At 40.6% G+C, this 19,907-nt stretch overlaps 1 protein-coding gene across 1 annotated transcript in view; it reads right to left on the bottom strand.

Annotated features, from left to right (window-relative positions):
• The window catches only part of LOC126162953 (protein crossbronx homolog), an 84,621-nt gene that overhangs the window by 22,668 nt on the left and 42,046 nt on the right, over positions 1-19,907 (bottom strand). Inside the window, exon 4 of the mRNA XM_049919788.1 lies at positions 14,771-14,871. Within this exon, the coding sequence (XP_049775745.1) occupies positions 14,771-14,871 (101 nt within the window). The remainder of the gene's footprint in view (positions 1-14,770; positions 14,872-19,907) is intronic.

Raw genomic sequence — 19,907 nt, 5'->3', positions numbered from 1 at the left:
ACTGCTTGACTCTTCGGTGAAGGTATGTTCTCGAAACTTTGACAAAAGCCCGTACCGAGCTACTGAGCGTCTCTCCTGCAGAGTCTTCCACTGGAGTTTATCTATCATCTCCGTAACGCTTTCGCGATTACTAAATGATCCTGTAACGAAGCGCGCTGCTCTCCGTTGGATCTTCTCTACGTCTTGTATCAACCCTATCTGGTACGGATCCCACACTGCTGAGCAGTATTCAAGCAGTGGGCGAACAAGCGTACTGTAACCTACTTCTTTTGTTTTCGGATTGCATTTCCTTAGGATTCTTCCAATGAATCTCAGTCTGGCATCTGCTTTACCGACAATCAACATTATATGATCATTCCATTTTAAATCACTCCTAATGCGTACTCCCAGATAATTTATGGTATTAACTGCTTCCAGTTGCTGACCTGCTATTTTGTAGCTAAATGATAAAGGATCTATCTTTCTGTGTATTCGCAGCACATTACACTTGTCTACATTGAGATTCAGTTGCCATTCCCTGCACCATGCGTCAATTCGCTGCAGATCCTCCTGCATTTCAGTACAATTTTCCATTGTTACAACCTCTCGATACACCACAGCATCATCTGCAAAAAGCCTCAGTGAACTTCCGATGTCATCCACCAGGTCATTTATGTATATTGTGAATAGCAACGGTCCTATGACACTCCCCTGCGGCACACCTGAAATTACTCTTACTTCGGAAGACTTCTCTCCATTGAGAATAACATGCTGCGTCCTGTTATCTAGGAACTCCTCAATCCAATCACACAATTGGTCTGATAGTCCATATGCTCTTACTTTGTTCAATAAACGACTGTGGGGAACTGTATCGAACGCCTTGCGGAAGTCAAGAAACACGGCATCTACCTGTGAACCCGTGTCTATGGCCCTCTGAGTCTCGTGGACGAATAGCGCGAGCTGGGTTTCACATGACCGTCTTTTTCGAAACCCATGCTGATTCCTACAGAGTAGATTTCTAGTCTCCAGAAAAGTCATTATACTCGAACACAACACGTGTTCCAAAATTCTACAACTGATCGACGTTAGAGACATAGGTCTATAGTTCTGCACATCTGTTCGACGTCCCTTCTTGAAAACGGGGATGACCTGTGCCCTTTTCCAATCCTTTGGAACGCTACGCTCTTCTAGAGACCTACGGTACACCGCTGCAATAAGGGGGGCAAGTTCCTTCGCGTACTCTGTGTAAAACTGAACTGGTATCCCATCAGGTCCAGAGGCCTTTCCTCTTTTGAGCGATTTTAATTGTTTCTCTATCCCTCTGTCGTCTATTTCGATATCTACCATTTTGTCATCTGTGCGACAATCTAGAGAAGGAACTACAGTGCAATCTTCCTCTGTGAAACAACTTTGGAAAAAGACATTTAGTATTTCGGCCTTTAGTCTGTCATCCTCTGTTTCAGTACCATTTTGGTCACAGAGTGTCTGGACATTTTGTTTTGATCCACCTACCGCTTTGACATAAGACCAAAATTTCTTAGGATTTTCTGCCAAGTCAGTACATAGAACTTTACTTTCGAATTCATTGAACGCCTCTCGCATAGCTCTCTTCACACTACATTTCGCTTCGCGTAATTTTTGTTTGTCTGCAAGGCTTTGGCTATGTTTATGTTTGCTGTGAAGTTCCCTTTGCTTCCGCAGCAGTTTTCTAACTCGGTTGTTGAACCACGGTGGCTCTTTTCCATCTCTTACGATCTTGCTTGGCACATACTCATCTAACGCATATTGTACGATGGTTTTGAACTTTGTCCACTGATCCTCAACACTATCAGTACTTGAGACAAAACTTTTGTGTTGAGCCAACAGGTACCAAAAGTTAACGTGTTTTGTGCAGTCTAACGGTTTAAAGTTTACGGCAAACTGCTAGTTATGCACACTGCTATTACTTTTGAATTGGGTTTGGTTGTTAATAACAAATTTCATAAGAGAGTATATTTACTGAGAAGCTACTGTGAATATCCCTAGATCCTTAAATAAATGTCTGCAGGATGATCTTGGGTAGACTCCAGCTATTATTCTGATTACACGCTTTTGTGCAATAAATACTTTATTCCTCAGTGATGAATTACCCCAAAATATGATGCCATATGCAAGCAATGAGTGAAAATAGGCGTAGTAAGCTAATTTACTAAGATGTTTATCACCAAAATTTGCAATGACCCTTATTGCATAAGTAGCTGAACTCAAACGTTTCAGCAGATCATCAATGTGTTTCTTCCAATTTAATCTCTCATCAATGGACACACCTAAAAATTTTGAATATTCTACCTTAGCTATATGCTTCTGATTAAGGTCTATATTTATTAATGGTGTCATACCATTTACTGTACGGAACTGTATGTACTGTGTCTTATCAAAATTCAGTGAGAGTCCATTTACAAGAAACCACTTAGTAATTTTCTGAAAGACATTATTGACAATTTCATCAATTAATTCTTGTTTGTCAGGTGTGATTACTATACTTGTATCATCAGCAAAGAGAACTAACTTTGCCTCTTCATGAATATAGAATGGCAAGTCATTAATATATATTAACAACAACAAAGGACCCAAGACCGACCCTTGCGGAACCCCATTCTTGATAGTTCCCCAGTTTGAGGAATGTGCTGATCTTTGCATATTATGAGAACTGCTTATTTCAACTTTCTGCACTCTTCCAGTTAGGTACGAATTAAACCATTTGTGCACTGTCCCACTCATGCCACAATACTTGAGCGTGTCTAGCAGAATTTCATGATTCACACAATCAAAAGCCTTTGAGAGATCACAAAAAATCCCAATGGGTGGTGTTCGGTTATTCAGATCATTCAAAATTTGATTGGTGAAAGCATATATGGCATTTTCTGTTGAAAAACCTTTCTGGAAACCAAACTGACATTTTGTTAGTACTTCATTTTTACAGATATGTGAAGCTACTCTTGAATACATTACTTTCTCAAACATTTTGGATAAAGCTGTTAGAAGCGAGATTGGATGATAATTGTTGACATCAGATCTATCCCCTTTTTTATACAAAGGTATAACAATAGCATATTTCAGTCTATCAGGGAAAATGCTCTGTTCCAGAGAGCTATTACACAGGTGGCTGAGAATCTTACTTATCTGTTGATAAGTGCAGATAAGTACGCTGCTTACACAGTGAAGCATTGACATTGTGCACCGGCTCAGCGATGGAGCAGAAATCGCACATGGTTCAGCTGTCATACAGAACAGGCAGCGGATGATGTCGGCCAGCATGGTCGTAGGTCACAGCACTGCCCAGAATCTGATTCTGAACAGCTGGATTGACTCTGGTGATGGTGAGTGACCCTGAGGAGGTGGCGGCTGGGGCACTGTTGGCTGCCCAGGCTGGGCAGGTTGACATATCCCCTCTGCAGCCCAGTGGCAGCAGAGTTACAGTGCTGGCACAGAGAAACATAGACTGGGTGTCACTGGATGAACACACAAATGGTCTGGTATGGCTGTGGTTAAATACTGTCTCCATCCACTGACAACTGTGGAAGGTGCAACATTTTGGTGTCACTCTGAACCATCTGAAACAGGACAATGGCTGGGGTGTGACGTAATTGGCAGCACATGTCACTGACACAAAAGTCAGTGGCTTCTCAAAGACTAGTCCCAGGGCAATGAGACCCAGAATTACATCACAGACGTCTTGCTGCTTCTGAGGATTGCTGATCAAGCACGTGCGATGGCCAGCTGCGACGTCTGATTTCGGGGCCCATGGTCTGATGACACAGGAGCTGATCTTTCATTTCAATGACCAGCACCTGCTGTCTGGCTGTGACGTCAAGATGCAGACCTGAGCTACGACTTCTGCTCCATGTTGTCCTATACTTCTATGCATTACATTTATATGACATTGATAGGCTTGTAGTTTGTCACCATATATCTTGGGAAGTAAGCAAGCTAGCAGTTTAAACGTGGTAAATGTTCATAAAAAAGCTAAGGTATTTGGTACGCATTCACGTGTTTGGCAGCATAACAACATTTTGCCAACCATTTTGAATTCTTTAAAATAAATCTGCATGTGACATCGACTGCCAAAGCTTTGGCTACAAACTCTTAGATCCATGATTCTCAACTGAATCGGGAATGTAATTTGCATCATTATTGATTGCTACAATTCACAGTTCCTGCAGCACTGACAATCTTATCATACTGAATTACGCCAAAGCGGTGTCCTCTAAGCTCCTTTAAGCTGAATTGGCAGAAATTGTCCAACTTTGGATTACACCATTGCTTACTGTGAAAATCAACAGTGCTGTAGAGTGGTGGAAGCTTTAGGGGCTCCACACGTGAGTGTTGGAAATCCCGACATATTTAGAAATACACAGCCACATATTTTTGACAAACAAAAATACAAATGTCACTGCCGCTCATGAGCTATACTATTAGGTTCCTGCCTAAACACAACCTGCTTTTTACAATACTGTTTATATATTAGTTTCAGACATTGATTTATGTTATCATATTGCACGTAGCTGCTTTATAAATGAAAAACAAAGCAGTTACCAACCCAAAGGATGTTTTGAACACCACAGTGTCTTATTAGGCATAGTCATGTTGGGGGTGGTATGCCATTGCCTTCCTCTAACCTTTGATAACTTACTTAGCCAGTTATAGGGGGACCTATAGTTTAGTGTTGATTCCAAACCATGGTGCAACTCATTTTTTATACCAATAAACATTGCTAGAGGTGAAGGAAGTGATAAGTGACATTTCAAATCTGTTTTTGCAACTACAAGAAAAAGTGTATTTCTCACCAAACATCTACATCTACATATATACTCCACTAGCCACCAAGCGGTGAGTGGTGGAGGGCACAATTTGCGCCAAAGGCCAAAGTCATATCCCGCCCCCTCTGTTCCACTCGCTGATCGCACGAGGGAAAAACGACTGTCTGAACGCCTCAGTACGAGCTCTTACTTCCCTTATCTTTGAATGCTGAGCATTGCGCGATTTGAAAGTTGGTGGTAATAATATATGCCCTAAATCCTTGGCGAAGATTGGATTTCGGAATTTAGTGAGCAGCCCCTTCCATTTAGTGCATCATCTATCTGCAAGTGTGCCCCACTTCAAACTTTCCATGAGATTTGTAACACTCTCGTGATGGCTAAATGTACCAGTCATGAATCTTGCCGCTCTTCTTTGGACCTTCTCAATCTCTTGAATCAGACCCAACTGATAAGGGTCCCATACAGACGAACAATACTCTAATACTGGATGAACTAAAGTACTGTAAGCAATTTCCTTTGTTGAAGGACTGCATCACTTCAGGATTCTACCAATAAACTGCAATCTAGAGTTTGCCTTGCCCGTTACTTGTGTAATCTGATCATTCCATTTGAGAGCATTTCCAATAGTCACACCCAGATACATGACGGATGTTACTTCTTCCAAAGACTGGGCATTTATTTTTTACTCGTACATTAATGGGGATTTTCGTCTTGTTATACGCAGTAGTTTACACTTACTAATATTGAGACATAACTGCCAGTCATTACACCACACATTTATTTTCTGCAAATCCTCATTGATTTGTTCACAACTTTCATGCGATACTATTTTCCTGTAGACTACATCATCATCCGCGACCTGTCTAATGTCGCTGTCAATACCATCAACCAGATCATTTATGTAAATTGTAAAAAGCAGCGAACCTATTACGCTGCCCTGGGGCACAACTGAAGTTATGCTTGTTTCTGTTGATGTCAACCCATTCAGGATGACATACTGCTCTCTGTCTGTCAGAAAACTTTCTATCCAACCGCATGTGTCATCAGATAGACCGTAAGCATGCACTTTTTGGAGCAAGCAACAGTGCGGAACTGACTCGAATGCCTTTCAAAAGTCGAGAAATATGGCCTCAACCTGGGAGCCAGTATCTAGAGTCTGTTGTATATTATGCACAAAGAGGGCCAGCTGTGTCTTGCATGACCCCTGTTTCCTAAAACCGAGCTGGTTTCTGCAGATGAGCTTCTCAGAGTATAGAAACAAAATATGTTCCATGAGTCTACAACAAATTGATGTCAGTGAAATTGGCCGGTAATTATGTGCATCCAATTTTCTACCCTTTTTATAGATTGCTATGACCTGGGCCTTCTTCCAGTCCTGTGGAACTTTCCACTGTTCCAATGATCTCTGATAGATGATGGATAAGAATGGTGCTATATTTGTAGCATAGTCAACATATAATCTTATGGGGATACCGTCTGGGCCATATGCCTTCCTGGCATCTAAGGATCTTAACCGTTTTACAATCCCAGATAAACTATACACTATGTCAGCTATCCTTGCATTTGTTCCATAATTGAAAGGGGGAATGGTGCTGCAGCCTTCTACCGTAAATGAGCTTTTGAAAGCTAGGTAGCATTTTATTGAAATAAAACATAATCCATTGTCTTGCATATTTTTCAGGTAGTCGTTCATTGGCACTGTTGATTCTAGTCAATGCCCACACTGCTTTGTGGTGCTGCATTGTGTTGTGTTTTACACCAAGAAATTCAGAGTTCTGCAAAGTCATGTGGGATTAGGGTGGAATCAACAGTTCCAAATGAAGGAATACCTCGAAAGCATGCAAGCAGATGGCATTTCCTGATGTGAACAAAAACTGGACATAAAATACTGTACGTAAAATCAACATCTTTTGTAATGAACTATTTTTCGGTCTAGAAACCAAGTCACATTGTAAATATCTTTCATTACAGATCACTAATGAAGTTTTATTTCAATAAATTGAAACATGTTTACTTATATCTTATAATTGGAAAGACAGATTTACTGGTTGCACACTTTCACTTGGCTCCTGGGCAGAGGATGCTGGGAGTGGAACATTGCAATTGGCTCATTACACACTGTCTGCTAAGACAAGCCCCACTTCCTCCTCCTTGAGCAGCAAGCTTACAGCATATAAAACAAACAAACATGTAATGGTTGAACAGCCTCTTCACTTATTTTTTTAAACAGTATTAACAACAACACTTTATTCACAATAGTTAGTTGCTGTTACAGACTTAAGATTGGCAACAAGCATAAATATTCTATGCTAGTATAAAGTAATTGACGTAACCCAGAGACCAAGATAATGTGGGCAACCAGTAAAATACCTACAATACAAAACCTTTCTTATTTTATTTTTGCTGCATACATAATGTTTTACGATATGACTGGCTGATGAGATGGTATGTCCTGCTTTGTGATTGGCCGACAGAAGCAAATCAGGTAGTGCCCATATTGATTTCATTTCTTACGAAGCTAACATTGTTTGTACCTGAAGGTTTTTGAATTTATACTTGTGTATTGCGGTTTGCATCATGCCAGGCATTTGTTTTTGTGTTTCAAGAGCCACTTCTAGCAGTTAGACCCCCAAGTCGAGTGACAGCACTCCTAGCAGCAGTACATGAGAGTGCTGTGACTTCACACAGTTTCTCATAAAAAAAGCGACTTACTTTACATTTTGTCTGTGTTCTTTGGCAACAACTCTTATACTTAATGTGTGTCTGTATATTTGGCAGGCTGTCTTTAGTGTGAATAGGTACTGTGACTGCCGCGTTCAGATGCGAACCGAGTTGATGTACCTTCACTCATACTCCATGCAGCGTTGGCTTCGGTCATACAGCTTCACGCTGTTGCCAATAAACATCATCATGAGGGGCTGGATGGGGCTAGGGACATCCAGCATGACCCATGTGTCCCCCAATCGGTCCACTACTGTGGCCGCTCTGGGTACTGCCCCCACTGAGGTTGATGCCTCACCCACGGACGGGTGTAGTTGCAGTGAAGACTTTCTTAGGGGCTGGTGGGAGGGCCTCCCCGGTTTTTCTGACAAACGCGTTTCAGGTGCCACCTATGGCTGATGAATTTGTGAGCCAGATGAAGTCACTCATCCCATTCCAGAGGAATCCTCTTGACCTGCAAGGTCTGGGCATTCACAGAGAGTGGGATCACTGGTAGTTGGGTGTTCCAACATTAGGCGCGCAATGGAGCCCCTAGGGATATGGCTGCAAAGGAGGGGAAAGAATTCCACGTGCAATCTGTATGCATGCTGAGAGGAATCATGACAAACGTGGAACTTGTGCTTCTGGAGGCCATGAGGAGCACAGGGTGCAGCTGAGTGCAGGTGGTGGCTCATGCTTGTACCTACAATGTGTGTTGCGAAGTAGTAAAGACTGCTAGTCTTGCTTGAAAGTTAAAAGCAGAGACCAAAATCAGTAGTATTGTTGACAGAACTGACTGTGGTCCTTTGGTACAGAGCTGAGTGGACGGGAGGGTCTGAATCAGAGGCTCAGGCAGTTTTGCGACCGTGTAGGTTGCAGATTCCTCAACTTGTGCCATACGGTGGTGGGTTTCCACATTCTGCCGAACAGGTCAGGCATCCACTACATATAGGAAGTAGCTACACGGGTACCAGGAGCTGTATGAAGGGGACCGGGAAGTTCTTTTTATGTTAGAGGGTCTCGGGAAAGTGCAAAAAGGCTTCAGTTTCAAAGGGTGCAGGATGAACACAGAAGAGGGTAGAAAGGAACAGTCAATATTGCAGTTGTAAACTGCCATAACTGCATTGGAAAAGAACCAGAGCTCCATGCAGTAATAAAAAGCACTGAATCTCAAAATTGCTATAGGTCTGGAAAGCTGGCTAAACCAGAAATACATTAAAGCCAAAATTTTTACAAATGACCTAACCGTGTTCAGAAAGGATGGATTAAACAGAGTTGGTTGTGAAGTGTTTACCACTATCAGACGTAGTTTACCATGTAGTGGAACTGAAGTACAGGGTTATTACAAATGATTGAAGCGATTTCACAGCTCTACAATAACTTTATTATTTGAGATATTTTCACAATGCTTTGCACACACATACAAAAACTCAAAAAGTTTTTTTAGGTATTCACAAATGTTCGAAACGTGCCCCTTTAGTGATTAGGCAGACATCAAGCTGATAATCAAGTTCCTCCCACACTCGGCGCAGCATGTCCCCATCAATGACTTCGAAAGCATCGTTGATGCGAGCTCGCAGTTCTGGCACGTTTCTTGGTAGAGGAGGTTTAAACACTGAATCATTCACATAACCCCACAGAAAGAAATCGCATGGGGTTAAGTTGGGAGAGCATGGAGGCCATGACATGAATTGCTGATCATGATCTCCACCACGACCGATCCATCGGTTTTCCAATCTCCTGTTTAAGAAATGCCAAACATCATGATGGAAGTGCGGTGGAGCACCATCCTTTTGAAAGATGAAGTCAGCGCTGTTGGTCTCCAGTTGTGGCATGAGCCAATTTTCCAGCATGTCCAGATACACGTGTCCTGTAACGTTTTTTTCACAGAAGAAAAAGGGGCCGTAAACTTTAAACCGTGAGATGGCACAAAACACGTTAACTTTTGGTGAATTGCGAATTTGCTGCACGAATGCGTGAGGTTTCTCTACCGCTCAGATTCGCACATTGTGTCTGTTCACTTCACCATTAAGAAAAAATGTTGCTTCATCACTGAAAACAAGTTTCGCACTGAACGCATCCTCTTCCATGAGCTGTTGCAACCACGCCGAAAATTCAAAGCGTTTGACTTTGTCATCGGGTGTCAGGGCTTGTAGCAATTGTAAACGGTAAGGCTTCTGCTTTAGCCTTTTCCGTAAGATTTTCCAAACCGTCGGCTGTGGTACGTTTAGCTCCCTGCTTGCTTTATTCGTCGACTTCCGCGGGCTACGCGTGAAACTTGCCCGCACGCGTTCAACCGTTTCTTCGCTCACTGCAGGCCGACCCGTTGATTTCACCTTACAGAGGCATCCAGAAGCTTTAAACTGCGCATACCATCGCCGAATGGAGTTAGCAGTTGGTGGATCTTTGTTGAACTTCATCCTGAAGTGTTGTTGCACTGTTATGACTGACTGATGTGAGTGCATTTCAAGCACGACATACGCTTTCTCGGCTCCTGCCGCCATTTTGTCTCACTGCGCTCTAGAGCGCTCTAGCGGCAGAAACCTGAAGTGCGGCTTCAGCCGAACAAAACTTTATGAGTTTTTCTACGTATCTGTAGTGTGTTGTGACCATATGTCAATGAATGGAGCTACAGTGAATTTATGAAATCGCTTCAATCATTTGTAATAGCCCTGTATGTAGCTCCTTTGAGTTAGTAAGGGTAGAGGTTATATTTGACAACCGGAAAAATTAATAATTGGTTTTTTTTACTGACCCCCTGACTCAGATGATACAGTTTCTGAACAGTTCAAAGAAAACTTGAGTGTCATTTCAAACAGATATCCCACTCATACAATTACAGTTCATGAATACTTCAATCTACCCCCAATATGTTGCAAAAATACACGTTTAAGGTCAGTGGTAGCCATTAAATGTGGTCCAAAATTGTACTGAATGCCTTCTCAGAAAATTATTTTGAACAACTCGTTCAGGAGCCCACTTGAAGAGTAAATGGTTGCAAAAACATACTTGACCTCTTAGCCAATCAATAATCCTGACCAAATAAGGAGCATCGTGACAGATAACAGGGATCAGTGGCCACAAGGTGGTTGTTGTTACACAGAATGTCTTAACATCCAAAGCCACTAAAAATAAATGCAAAGTACGTCCATTTAAAAAAAAGCAGATAAAAATTGGCTTGACACCTTCCTAAGAGAAAGTCTCCACTCCTTCCAATCTACGTAATCATAGACCACGTGTGGTGAACTCAAAGAAGTAGTATCGATGGTAATTGAAAGGTATATACCAAATGGAGTGTCGCCATGTATGGAAGTGAAATATGGACAATAAATAGTTTAGACAAGATGAGAATTGAAGCTTTCGAAATGTGGTGCTACAGAAGAATGCTGAAGATTAGATGGGTAGATCACATAACTAATGAGGAGGTATTGAATAGAATTGGGGAGAAGAGGAGTTTGTGGCACAACTTGACAAGAAGAAGGGATCGGTTGGTAGAACATGTTCTGAGGCATCAAGGGATCACAAATTTAGTACTGGAGGGCAGTGTGGAGGGTAAAAATCATAGAGGGAGACCAAGAGATGAATACACTAAGCAGATTCAGAAGGATGTAGGCTGCAGTAGGTACTGGGAGATGAAAAAGCTTGCACAGGATAGAGTAGCATGGAGAGCTGCATCAAACCAGTCTCAGCACTGAAGACCACAACAACAACAACATACCAAATAAACTAATAAGAGATGGTACTGACCCCTCATGGTACACAAAATAGGTAAAACACTATTGCCAAAGATATTCTGATTGTATGTAAAGTACACCAGTGGTAAAACGCAATCAATACCTTCACTGCAGGATAACAATGGTGGTGATACTGATGACAGCACCACTAAAGCAGAGTTACTAAACAATACAGTTTTCTGAAATCTCATCACAAAAGAAGGCAATTTAAATATTCCAGAATTCGAATCAAGAACAATTGCCAACATGAGTAACTTAGAAATAGATATCCTTGGTGTAGCGAAACAGCTTAAAACACTTAAGAAAGGCAAAGCTTCCAGCCCACATTGTATACTAGACAGGTTTCTTTCAGAGTATGCTGATACGAAAGATACTTGCTTAGCAATAATATACAACTGCTCAGGTGTAGAAAGATCCAGACCCAGAGACTGGAAAGTCGCACAAGTCACACCAACACCCAAGAGAGGAAATAGGAGTAATCCACTGAATTGCAGACTCGTTTATCATCGATTTGCAGAATTGTGGAACATAAACTGTGCTTGAACATAATGAATCACCTCAAAGAAAACAATTTCTCGACATATAGCCAGCACAGTTTCAGAATATATCATTCTTGTTGAACACAACTAGCTCTTTATTCTCATTAAGTAATGAGTGCTATCATCAGAGGATGTCAAACTGATTCCATATTTTTAGATTCTCAGAAGGCTTTTGATATTGTTCCTCACAAACAACTTATAATTAAATTGTGTGCCATGTATGGAAGTGAAACATGGACAGTAAATAGTTTGGACAAGAAGAGAATAGAAGCTTTCGAAATGTGGTGCTACAGAAGAATGCTGAAGATTAGATGGGTAGATCACGTAACTAATGAGGAAGTATTGAATAGGATAAGGGAGAAGAGAAGTTTGTGGCACAACTTGACCAGAAGAAGGGATCGGTTGGTAGGACATGTTCTGAGGCATCAAGGGATCACCAATTTAGTATTGGAGGGCAGCGTGGAGGGTAAAAATCGTAGGGGGAGACCAAGAGACGAATACACTAAGCAGATTCAGAAGGATGTAGGTTGCAGTAGGTACTGGGAGATGAAAAAGCTTGCACAGGATAGAGTAGCATGGAGAGCTGCATCAAACCAGTCTCAGGACTGAAGACCACAACAACAACAACAACAACAACAACAACAATGGAGTACCGTCTAAGTTGTGTGACTGGATTCATGTTTTCCAGTCAGAAAGGTCACATTTCGTATTAACTGATGGAAAGTCCTCAAGTAAAACAAAAGTAATATCTGGCATTCCCAAGGAAGTGCTATAGGCTCTCTGTTGTTAAGATCTATGTAAATGATTTAGAAGACAATCTAAGCAGTCCTCTTAGATTGTTTGCAGATGATGCTGTCATTTACCATAATGTAATCTCACCAGATGATCAAAATAGAATGCAAAATGATTTAGACAAGCTATCTGTATGGTGAAAAAAGTGGCAATTGACTCTAAATAATGAAAAGTGTGAAGTAATCCACATGAGCATTAGAAAGAATCTGCTAAATTTCAGTTACACGATAAATCACAAAAATCTAAAGGCTGTAAAATGACTAAATACTTAGGTATTACTAGTACAAATAACTTAAACTGGAATGATCACATAGATAATGTTGTGGGGAAAGCAAACCAACGACTGCAATTTATGGCAGAACACTTATATAAGAGACTGTTTACACTACGCTTGTCTGCCCTCTTCTTGAGTACTGTTGTGCAGTTTGGGATCCACATCAGCTAGGATTGACAGAGGACATTGAAAAAGTTCGAAGAAGGACAGCTCATTTTGTATTATCATGAAATAGGGGAGACAGTGCCATGGATACAATACACAGATTGGGGTAGCAGTCATTTAAACAAAGATATTTTTTGCTGCACCACGACCTTCTCATGAAACTTCAATCACCAACTTTTTCCTCAGAGAATGAAAATATTTTGTTGGCGTCCATCTACATGGAGAGAAATGATCATCACACTAAAATAACAGAAATCAGAGCTTGCACAGAAAGATTTAAGTGTTTGGTTTTCTCACACGCTGTTCCAGAGTGGAACGGTACAGAAATAGCTTAAAGGTGGTTTGATGAACCCCTGCCAGGTGCTTAATTTTGAATTGCAGTGTAATCATAAGGATGTAGATGAAAGCGTGCAGTTTCAATGAAACAACACATTAAAAACCTCTTCAAAATGTGTTGTTCTGCCAAACTATGAGAAGTGTTACTACGGTATATAAACCTCTACCTAACTGATTAAGTAAGTCATCAATCCAAAGATTTGTTTTGGAACACAACAGAGCTTTATTAGGCATGGTCCTGTTGCAGGTGGTATGTTACTTCCTTCCTCTGACCTTTGAACTAACTCACTCAGTCAGTTATAGTCGGATCTACAGTCTAAGATGGAGTCAGGCACTATTTAGCAGTTTTCACTCCAATAAACATTGCCAGAGGTAAAAGAAGTGATATGTGACAGATAAATATCCTGGGACTGATCAGGAATCAAAACCAAGGCCTATGGATTTGTAGTTCCAGTACTGTACCACATTACCTAATCAATTACACATCATAAAAATGGTAACTTCAGTACAAGTAGTTCAATCTCCACAAGTATGATGACACTGTATTGTTTGAATGACGAATTTGGGAAAAAATCCACGCCTTACAATCTGGTAAATATGGTAATCTTTAAAATTACTTGCCATGACATTCATATGAGTTGTGGCAGTCACTTTAAAATGATGATCATTATTACCTTTCACCTCACTGCATGACAAAACAATACAATACTTGCAACTTACAAAAACTGAAGATGTTGTAGAGCTGTTTCTTTTAATAGTACATTTCTTTCTTTATCTATAAGAAAAAGATTCAAAGGTCAGGATAAGAAGGCAATGAGCAATGAAATGCTAACAACATGTCATTTACAAAAACTGACAACTGTCAAGCACAGAGGACAGCCAATAAATGGTAAACAAGAGGACAGTTACATATATTTAAAAAAAAAGAAATTTCCATCCAGTAATTTGTATTCATAATATCTGTAAACTTAATTGGGAGGGTGGTGGTGGAGGGGTGGGGGAGATGTCCATATCTCTCTCTCTCTCTCTCTCTCTCTCTCTCTCTCTCTCTCTCTCTCTCTCTCTCTCACACACACACACACACACACACACACACACACGTGACCTCATTCTGCAGAGGTGACATTATGAGATTGATTTGCAGATTTCAGTGTGCCAGTTAATACAGTGGATCTTTTTGCATAAAAAAGGGTTACTTTTAAAAACCCTATTTACTCATTTCATTATACATTCCAGAAAGCTTGATGTACTGTTCTACCATCACAAACTGTAAATTTATATAGACGGTCACTGGCTTTCCTATCATGATGACTGATTTTTGGATTTGAATTACAGTTGTTTTTCAATGTGATTTTCTTTTCTCCAATGATTTGTTATATGTTAATCCAGAAAAATTCTTAGAGCTTTCTATAATGATGCGCCAATAGCAACGAAAAATTTTTTTATACTTACAGGAAAACCACCATCTGGGAAGGTCTCTGGAAGATGTAATGTGAATCTAAATACTCCACCCTGGTACATCCCCTGCCTGACGAACAGGACCCCAAACCACACTGTAAGTATTCATTAAGCTGTAAGTTAGAGAATGGTATTTGTAAGGAATTAAAATGTGTTAGTTATAGTCTTCTCACACTAAGAAACAAAAGCAGTACACTAAAATCAACACGCTCTTACTATAATACATTTTTTTAAAATCTACAACTGTTTTTTCAGTATATCCATTGTGGATGACGAACTGTAACTGTAATCTAAATTGGTGTTTATCTGGGAATAAATATCTAACCAGTCGCTTTTTTACAATTTATTCAACCATGTACATCTTTTCAAGCCACTGCAGGCTCATCATCAGATGGAGGTGTTACAAGAACATTATGTTGTGGACCAAGTGTAGGTAGATGCAGTGCTGGTACTGGTGGTGGAAATGACGGAAATTTAGTAATTGGTTACGAAACATTTACAAACCTGAAAGTTTTTTATGTTTTAGATACTTACAGTGCACTGCTTATGGTATCCACATTAGATTGCTTCTTATAACGTGCATTATTAAGCTATGTACACAAATAAACACAGTATTTAGCTACACTTGGTTTTACACTGATCACAGAATATAAACATGTGATGTTTTTACAAAGAATATGGATGACTTCTCTTTGGGAAGAAATACATTGTTGTTGTTGTGGTCTTCAGTCCTGAGACTGGTTTGATGCAGCTCTCCATGCTACTCTATCCTGTGCAAGCTTTTTCATCTCCCAGTACCTACTGCAACCTACATCCTTCTGAATCTGCTTAGTGTATTCATCTCTTGGTCTCCCCCTACGATTTTTACCCTCCACGCTGCCCTCCAATACTAAATTGGTGATCCTCTGATGCCTCAGAACATGTCCTAACAACCGATCCCTTCTTCTGGTCAAGTTGTGCCACAAACTTCTCTTCTCCCCAATCCTATTCAATACTTCCTCATTAGTTATGTGATCTACCCATCTAATCTTCAGCATTCTTCTGTAGCACCACATTTAGAAAGCTTCTATTCTCTTCTTGTCCAAACTATTTACCGTCCATGTTTCACTTCCATACATGGCTACACTCCATACAAATACTTTCAGAAATGACTTCCTGACACTTGAATCTATACTCGATGTTAACAAATTTCTCTTCTTCAGAAACTCTTTCCTTTCCATTGCCAGTCTACATTTTATATCCTCTCTACTTTGACCATCATCAGTTATTTTGCTCCCCAAATAGCAAAACTCCTTTACTACTTTAAGTGTCTCATTTCCTAATCTAATACCCTCAACATCACCCGATTTAATTCAACTACATTCCATTATCCTCGTTTTGCTTCTGTTGATGTTCATCTTATATCCTCCCTTCAAGACACCATCCATTCCGTTCAACTGCTCTTCCAAGTACTTTGCTGTCTCTGACAGAATTAAAATGTCATCGGCGAACCTCAAAGTTTTTATTTCTTCTCCATGGATTTTAATACCTACTCCAAATTTTTCTTTTGTTTCCTTTACTGCTTGCTCAATATACAGATTGAATAACATTGGGGAGAGGCTACAACCCTGTCTTACTCCCTTCCCAACCACTGCTTCCCTTTCATGTCCCTCGACTCTTATAACTGCCATTTTACCCCTGACACCTTTAGAATTTGAAAGAGAGTATTCCAATCAACATTGTCAAAAGCTTTCTCTAAGTCTACAAATGCTAGAAACGTCGGTTTGCCTTTCCTTAATCTTTCTTCTAAGATAAGTCGTAAGGTCAGTATTGCCTCACGTGTTCCAGTATTTCTATGGAGTCCAAACTGATCTTCCCCGAGGTCGGCTTCTACTAGTTTTTCCATTCGTCTGTAAAGAATTCGTGTTAGTATTTTGCAGCTGTGGCTTATTAAACTGATTGTTCGGTAATTTTCACATCTGTCAACACCTGCTTTCTTTGGGATTGGAATTATTATATTCTTCTTGAAGTCTGAAGGTATTTCGCCTGTTTCATACATCTTGCTCACCAGATGGTAGAGTTTTGTCAGGACTGGCTCTCCCAAGGCCGTCAGTAGTTCCAATGGAATGTTGTCTACTCCAGGGGCCTTGTTTCGACTCAGGTCTTTCAGTGCTCTGTCAAACTCTTCACACAGTATCGTATCTCCCATTTCATCTTCATCTACATCCTCTTCCATTTCCATGATATTGTCCTCAAGTACATCGCCCTTGTATAGACGCTCTGTATACTCCTTCCACCTTTCTGCTTTCCCTTCTTTGCTTAGAACTGGGTTTCCATCTGAACTCTTGATGTTCATACAAGTGGTTCTCGTATCTCCAAAGATCTCTTTAATTTTCCTGTAGGCAGTATCTATCTTACCCCTAGTGAGATAAGCCTCTACATCAGGGGCGGGCAAACGTTGCACGCGGCTCATGAGCGCACAGTGCTGCACGTGTGCTGCTCGCGTCAGGCGTGGAGACAGCCGGCAGGTTGCGGCAGTGTAGTGCCGGGCTAAGCTGCAGACGTTGATGCGAAGCGAGCACTATGTAGTGAACGTTGTATTTCAAGAAACGGAGAAGTGGAGATTTGCTATCTTTTAAAAAGTAATGGGAGAATCATTTTTTCTTTGTGCAAAAACGTGAAAATTCGAAATGTTTAATATGTGGCAGTATTCTCACTGGTCAACGGAAGTTTAGTATTGAAGGCCATTATAATAAATTTCACAAGGACGAGTACAATTTATTGTCAGATTCTGAGCGGATGGGGAATTGACTGAGCTTAAGAAGAGTGATCTGACGATACCAGATGAATCTGTCGTACTTGGCCGGTCCCGAGTGGCCGAGCGGTTCTAGGCACTACAGTCTGGAACCGCGCGACCGCTATGGTCGCAGGTTCGAATCCTGCCTCGGGCATGGATGAGTGTGATGCCCTTAGGTTAGTTAGGTTTAAGTAGTTCTAAGTTCTAGGGGACTGATGACCACAGCAGTTAAGTCCCATAGTGCTCAGAGCCATTTGAATTTGTCGTAGTTGCTGTTGTCACGAGAGATCTCTCATCTAACTGGTTTAACATTTTATGGAGCACTGTTTTCAAGATTTCAGGACGACAACAATAATAGCCCAGCGGTATGTGCAAGTTATAAGACTGCGCTTAATATAGCGAGAGCTGGAAAACCGTTTGCTGAATTAATAAGTCTCGGTTAAGAGCAAACATCAGTGATGAAAATTTATGTAACTGTTTGTGTTTGTCTGTATGTAGAAATTTTGTTCCAGATATTAAACATATTGTAAACTCCACCTGTGATAATTAAGTAAAACGTATCGTAGGTAATAGGTACTCTTTCAAACCATGATTTATTTCAAGCACTCCTACTAACCTTGTTCATTCACTCAATAAAGCAAGCTAGGAAACAAAACGCATTACAGAGGAAGGAGCGGACAGAAGGTATGGTGGGGATGGGAGATAAGCGGGTGGCCAGCTTGCCCCTATGTGTGCCCGCGGAACACCTGATAACTGCACGCGTGCAAGTGCACCGCACATGTGCAGGATTTCTGCCCGCCCCTGCTCTACATCCTTACATTTGTCCTCTAGCCATCCCTGCTTAGCCATTTTGCACTTCCTGTCGATCTCATTTTTGTATTCCTTTTTGCCTGCTTCTTTTACTGCATTTTTATATTTTCTCCTTTCATCAATTAAAATTGTATACATTGTATTATGGCACAAATATTACTAATACAGATTTTACATTTCAGTAAATGTTTCTTGCTGCAGGAGTGTATTTATATCAGCTAAAAATGTTTTCATATGGGTCAACAATTAGACAAAAGGTAAACAGATAGAGTGGAACATTTAAAACATAATTAAAAACATTTTGTAAGTTACATAATACATGCATAAATCTTGTTGTTCTTGGCATGTAACGACTATGGTATTATGTAACATAAAAAATGTCTTTAATAATGTGTTAAATATTCCACTCTAGCTGTTTACCTTTTTATAAAATTGTTAACCCATTTTTTTCTGATATAAAGAGACTCCTGCAGCTAGAAACATTTACTGAAATGTAAAATCTGTACTATTAATACATGTACCTTTGCATCTCTTGCCAAAGACTATTATGTAGTTAAGTGTAGTATCTGACATATCTATATTCTTTGTAAAAACATCGAATGTTTACATTCTGTGATCAGTGTGAAACCAAGTATAGTTAAATACTGTGTTTATTTGTGTACATAACTTAATAATGTACATTATACGAAGCAATCTGATGTGAATGCCACAAGGCAGTGCACTGTAAGTACCTCATCATAATCATCATCATCATCATCATCATCATCATCTTGGACAGTTCCTAGCCTCTGGCTGGGTCTGTATGGAACATAGGCCTCTCCACCGTCTTCTGTCTTGCCACCATCTCTTCGTCTTCACCTTGGTCCAGTCTTCTCCTTTCTTCTGGGCGCATTCCTCTACTCCTTTCAGCCATCTGTCTCCCGGTCTAACTCTTGGTCTCTTTCCTTCCAGTTTCATCTCGTGTATCCTCCTGCATATCCTCTTCTCCTCCATTCTCTTAACGTGTCCATACCATCTCAGCCTTGATTTCTCTATCTCCTCCTGTAATGGTTCCACCTTTATTAACTCTCTGATCCTCTCATTTCTTAACCTGTCTATTTTTTTCACTCCAATACTGTTTCTCAAGAATTCCATCTCACTAGCTTGTGCTCTGCTTTCTTCTCTTCCTTTCATAACCCAGGTTTCTGATGCAAACGTCCGGATCAGGACATAGTATGACCAGTATATAACCTTTTTACTGATTTGGGGTACATCCTTGCTCCATATCAGGCTTCTGACACTCTTCCGAAATGCTTCTGCTTTTCTCCCCCACCCGTTTATTTCTCTGTCATTTTTTCCATCTTACTCTATCAGGCTTCCTAGGTACTTGAAACTCTCCACCCTCCTCAACTGTTCCCCACCAATTGTTATTCCAGTTGTTCCTCTCTCCTTCTTTCTTGTTGTGATAATCATCTCACTCTTACTTATACTAAATTTCATCCTATATTCTTGTACTGTTCATTTCCATACATCCAACTGATCTTGTACTTCCTCCTCCTTATTCCC

Source organism: Schistocerca cancellata, chromosome 2 (assembly GCF_023864275.1).
Source record: "Schistocerca cancellata isolate TAMUIC-IGC-003103 chromosome 2, iqSchCanc2.1, whole genome shotgun sequence".
Classification (NCBI taxonomy): Eukaryota; Metazoa; Arthropoda; class Insecta; order Orthoptera; family Acrididae; genus Schistocerca; species Schistocerca cancellata.
This window is presented reverse-complemented; position numbering and strand designations above follow the sequence as displayed.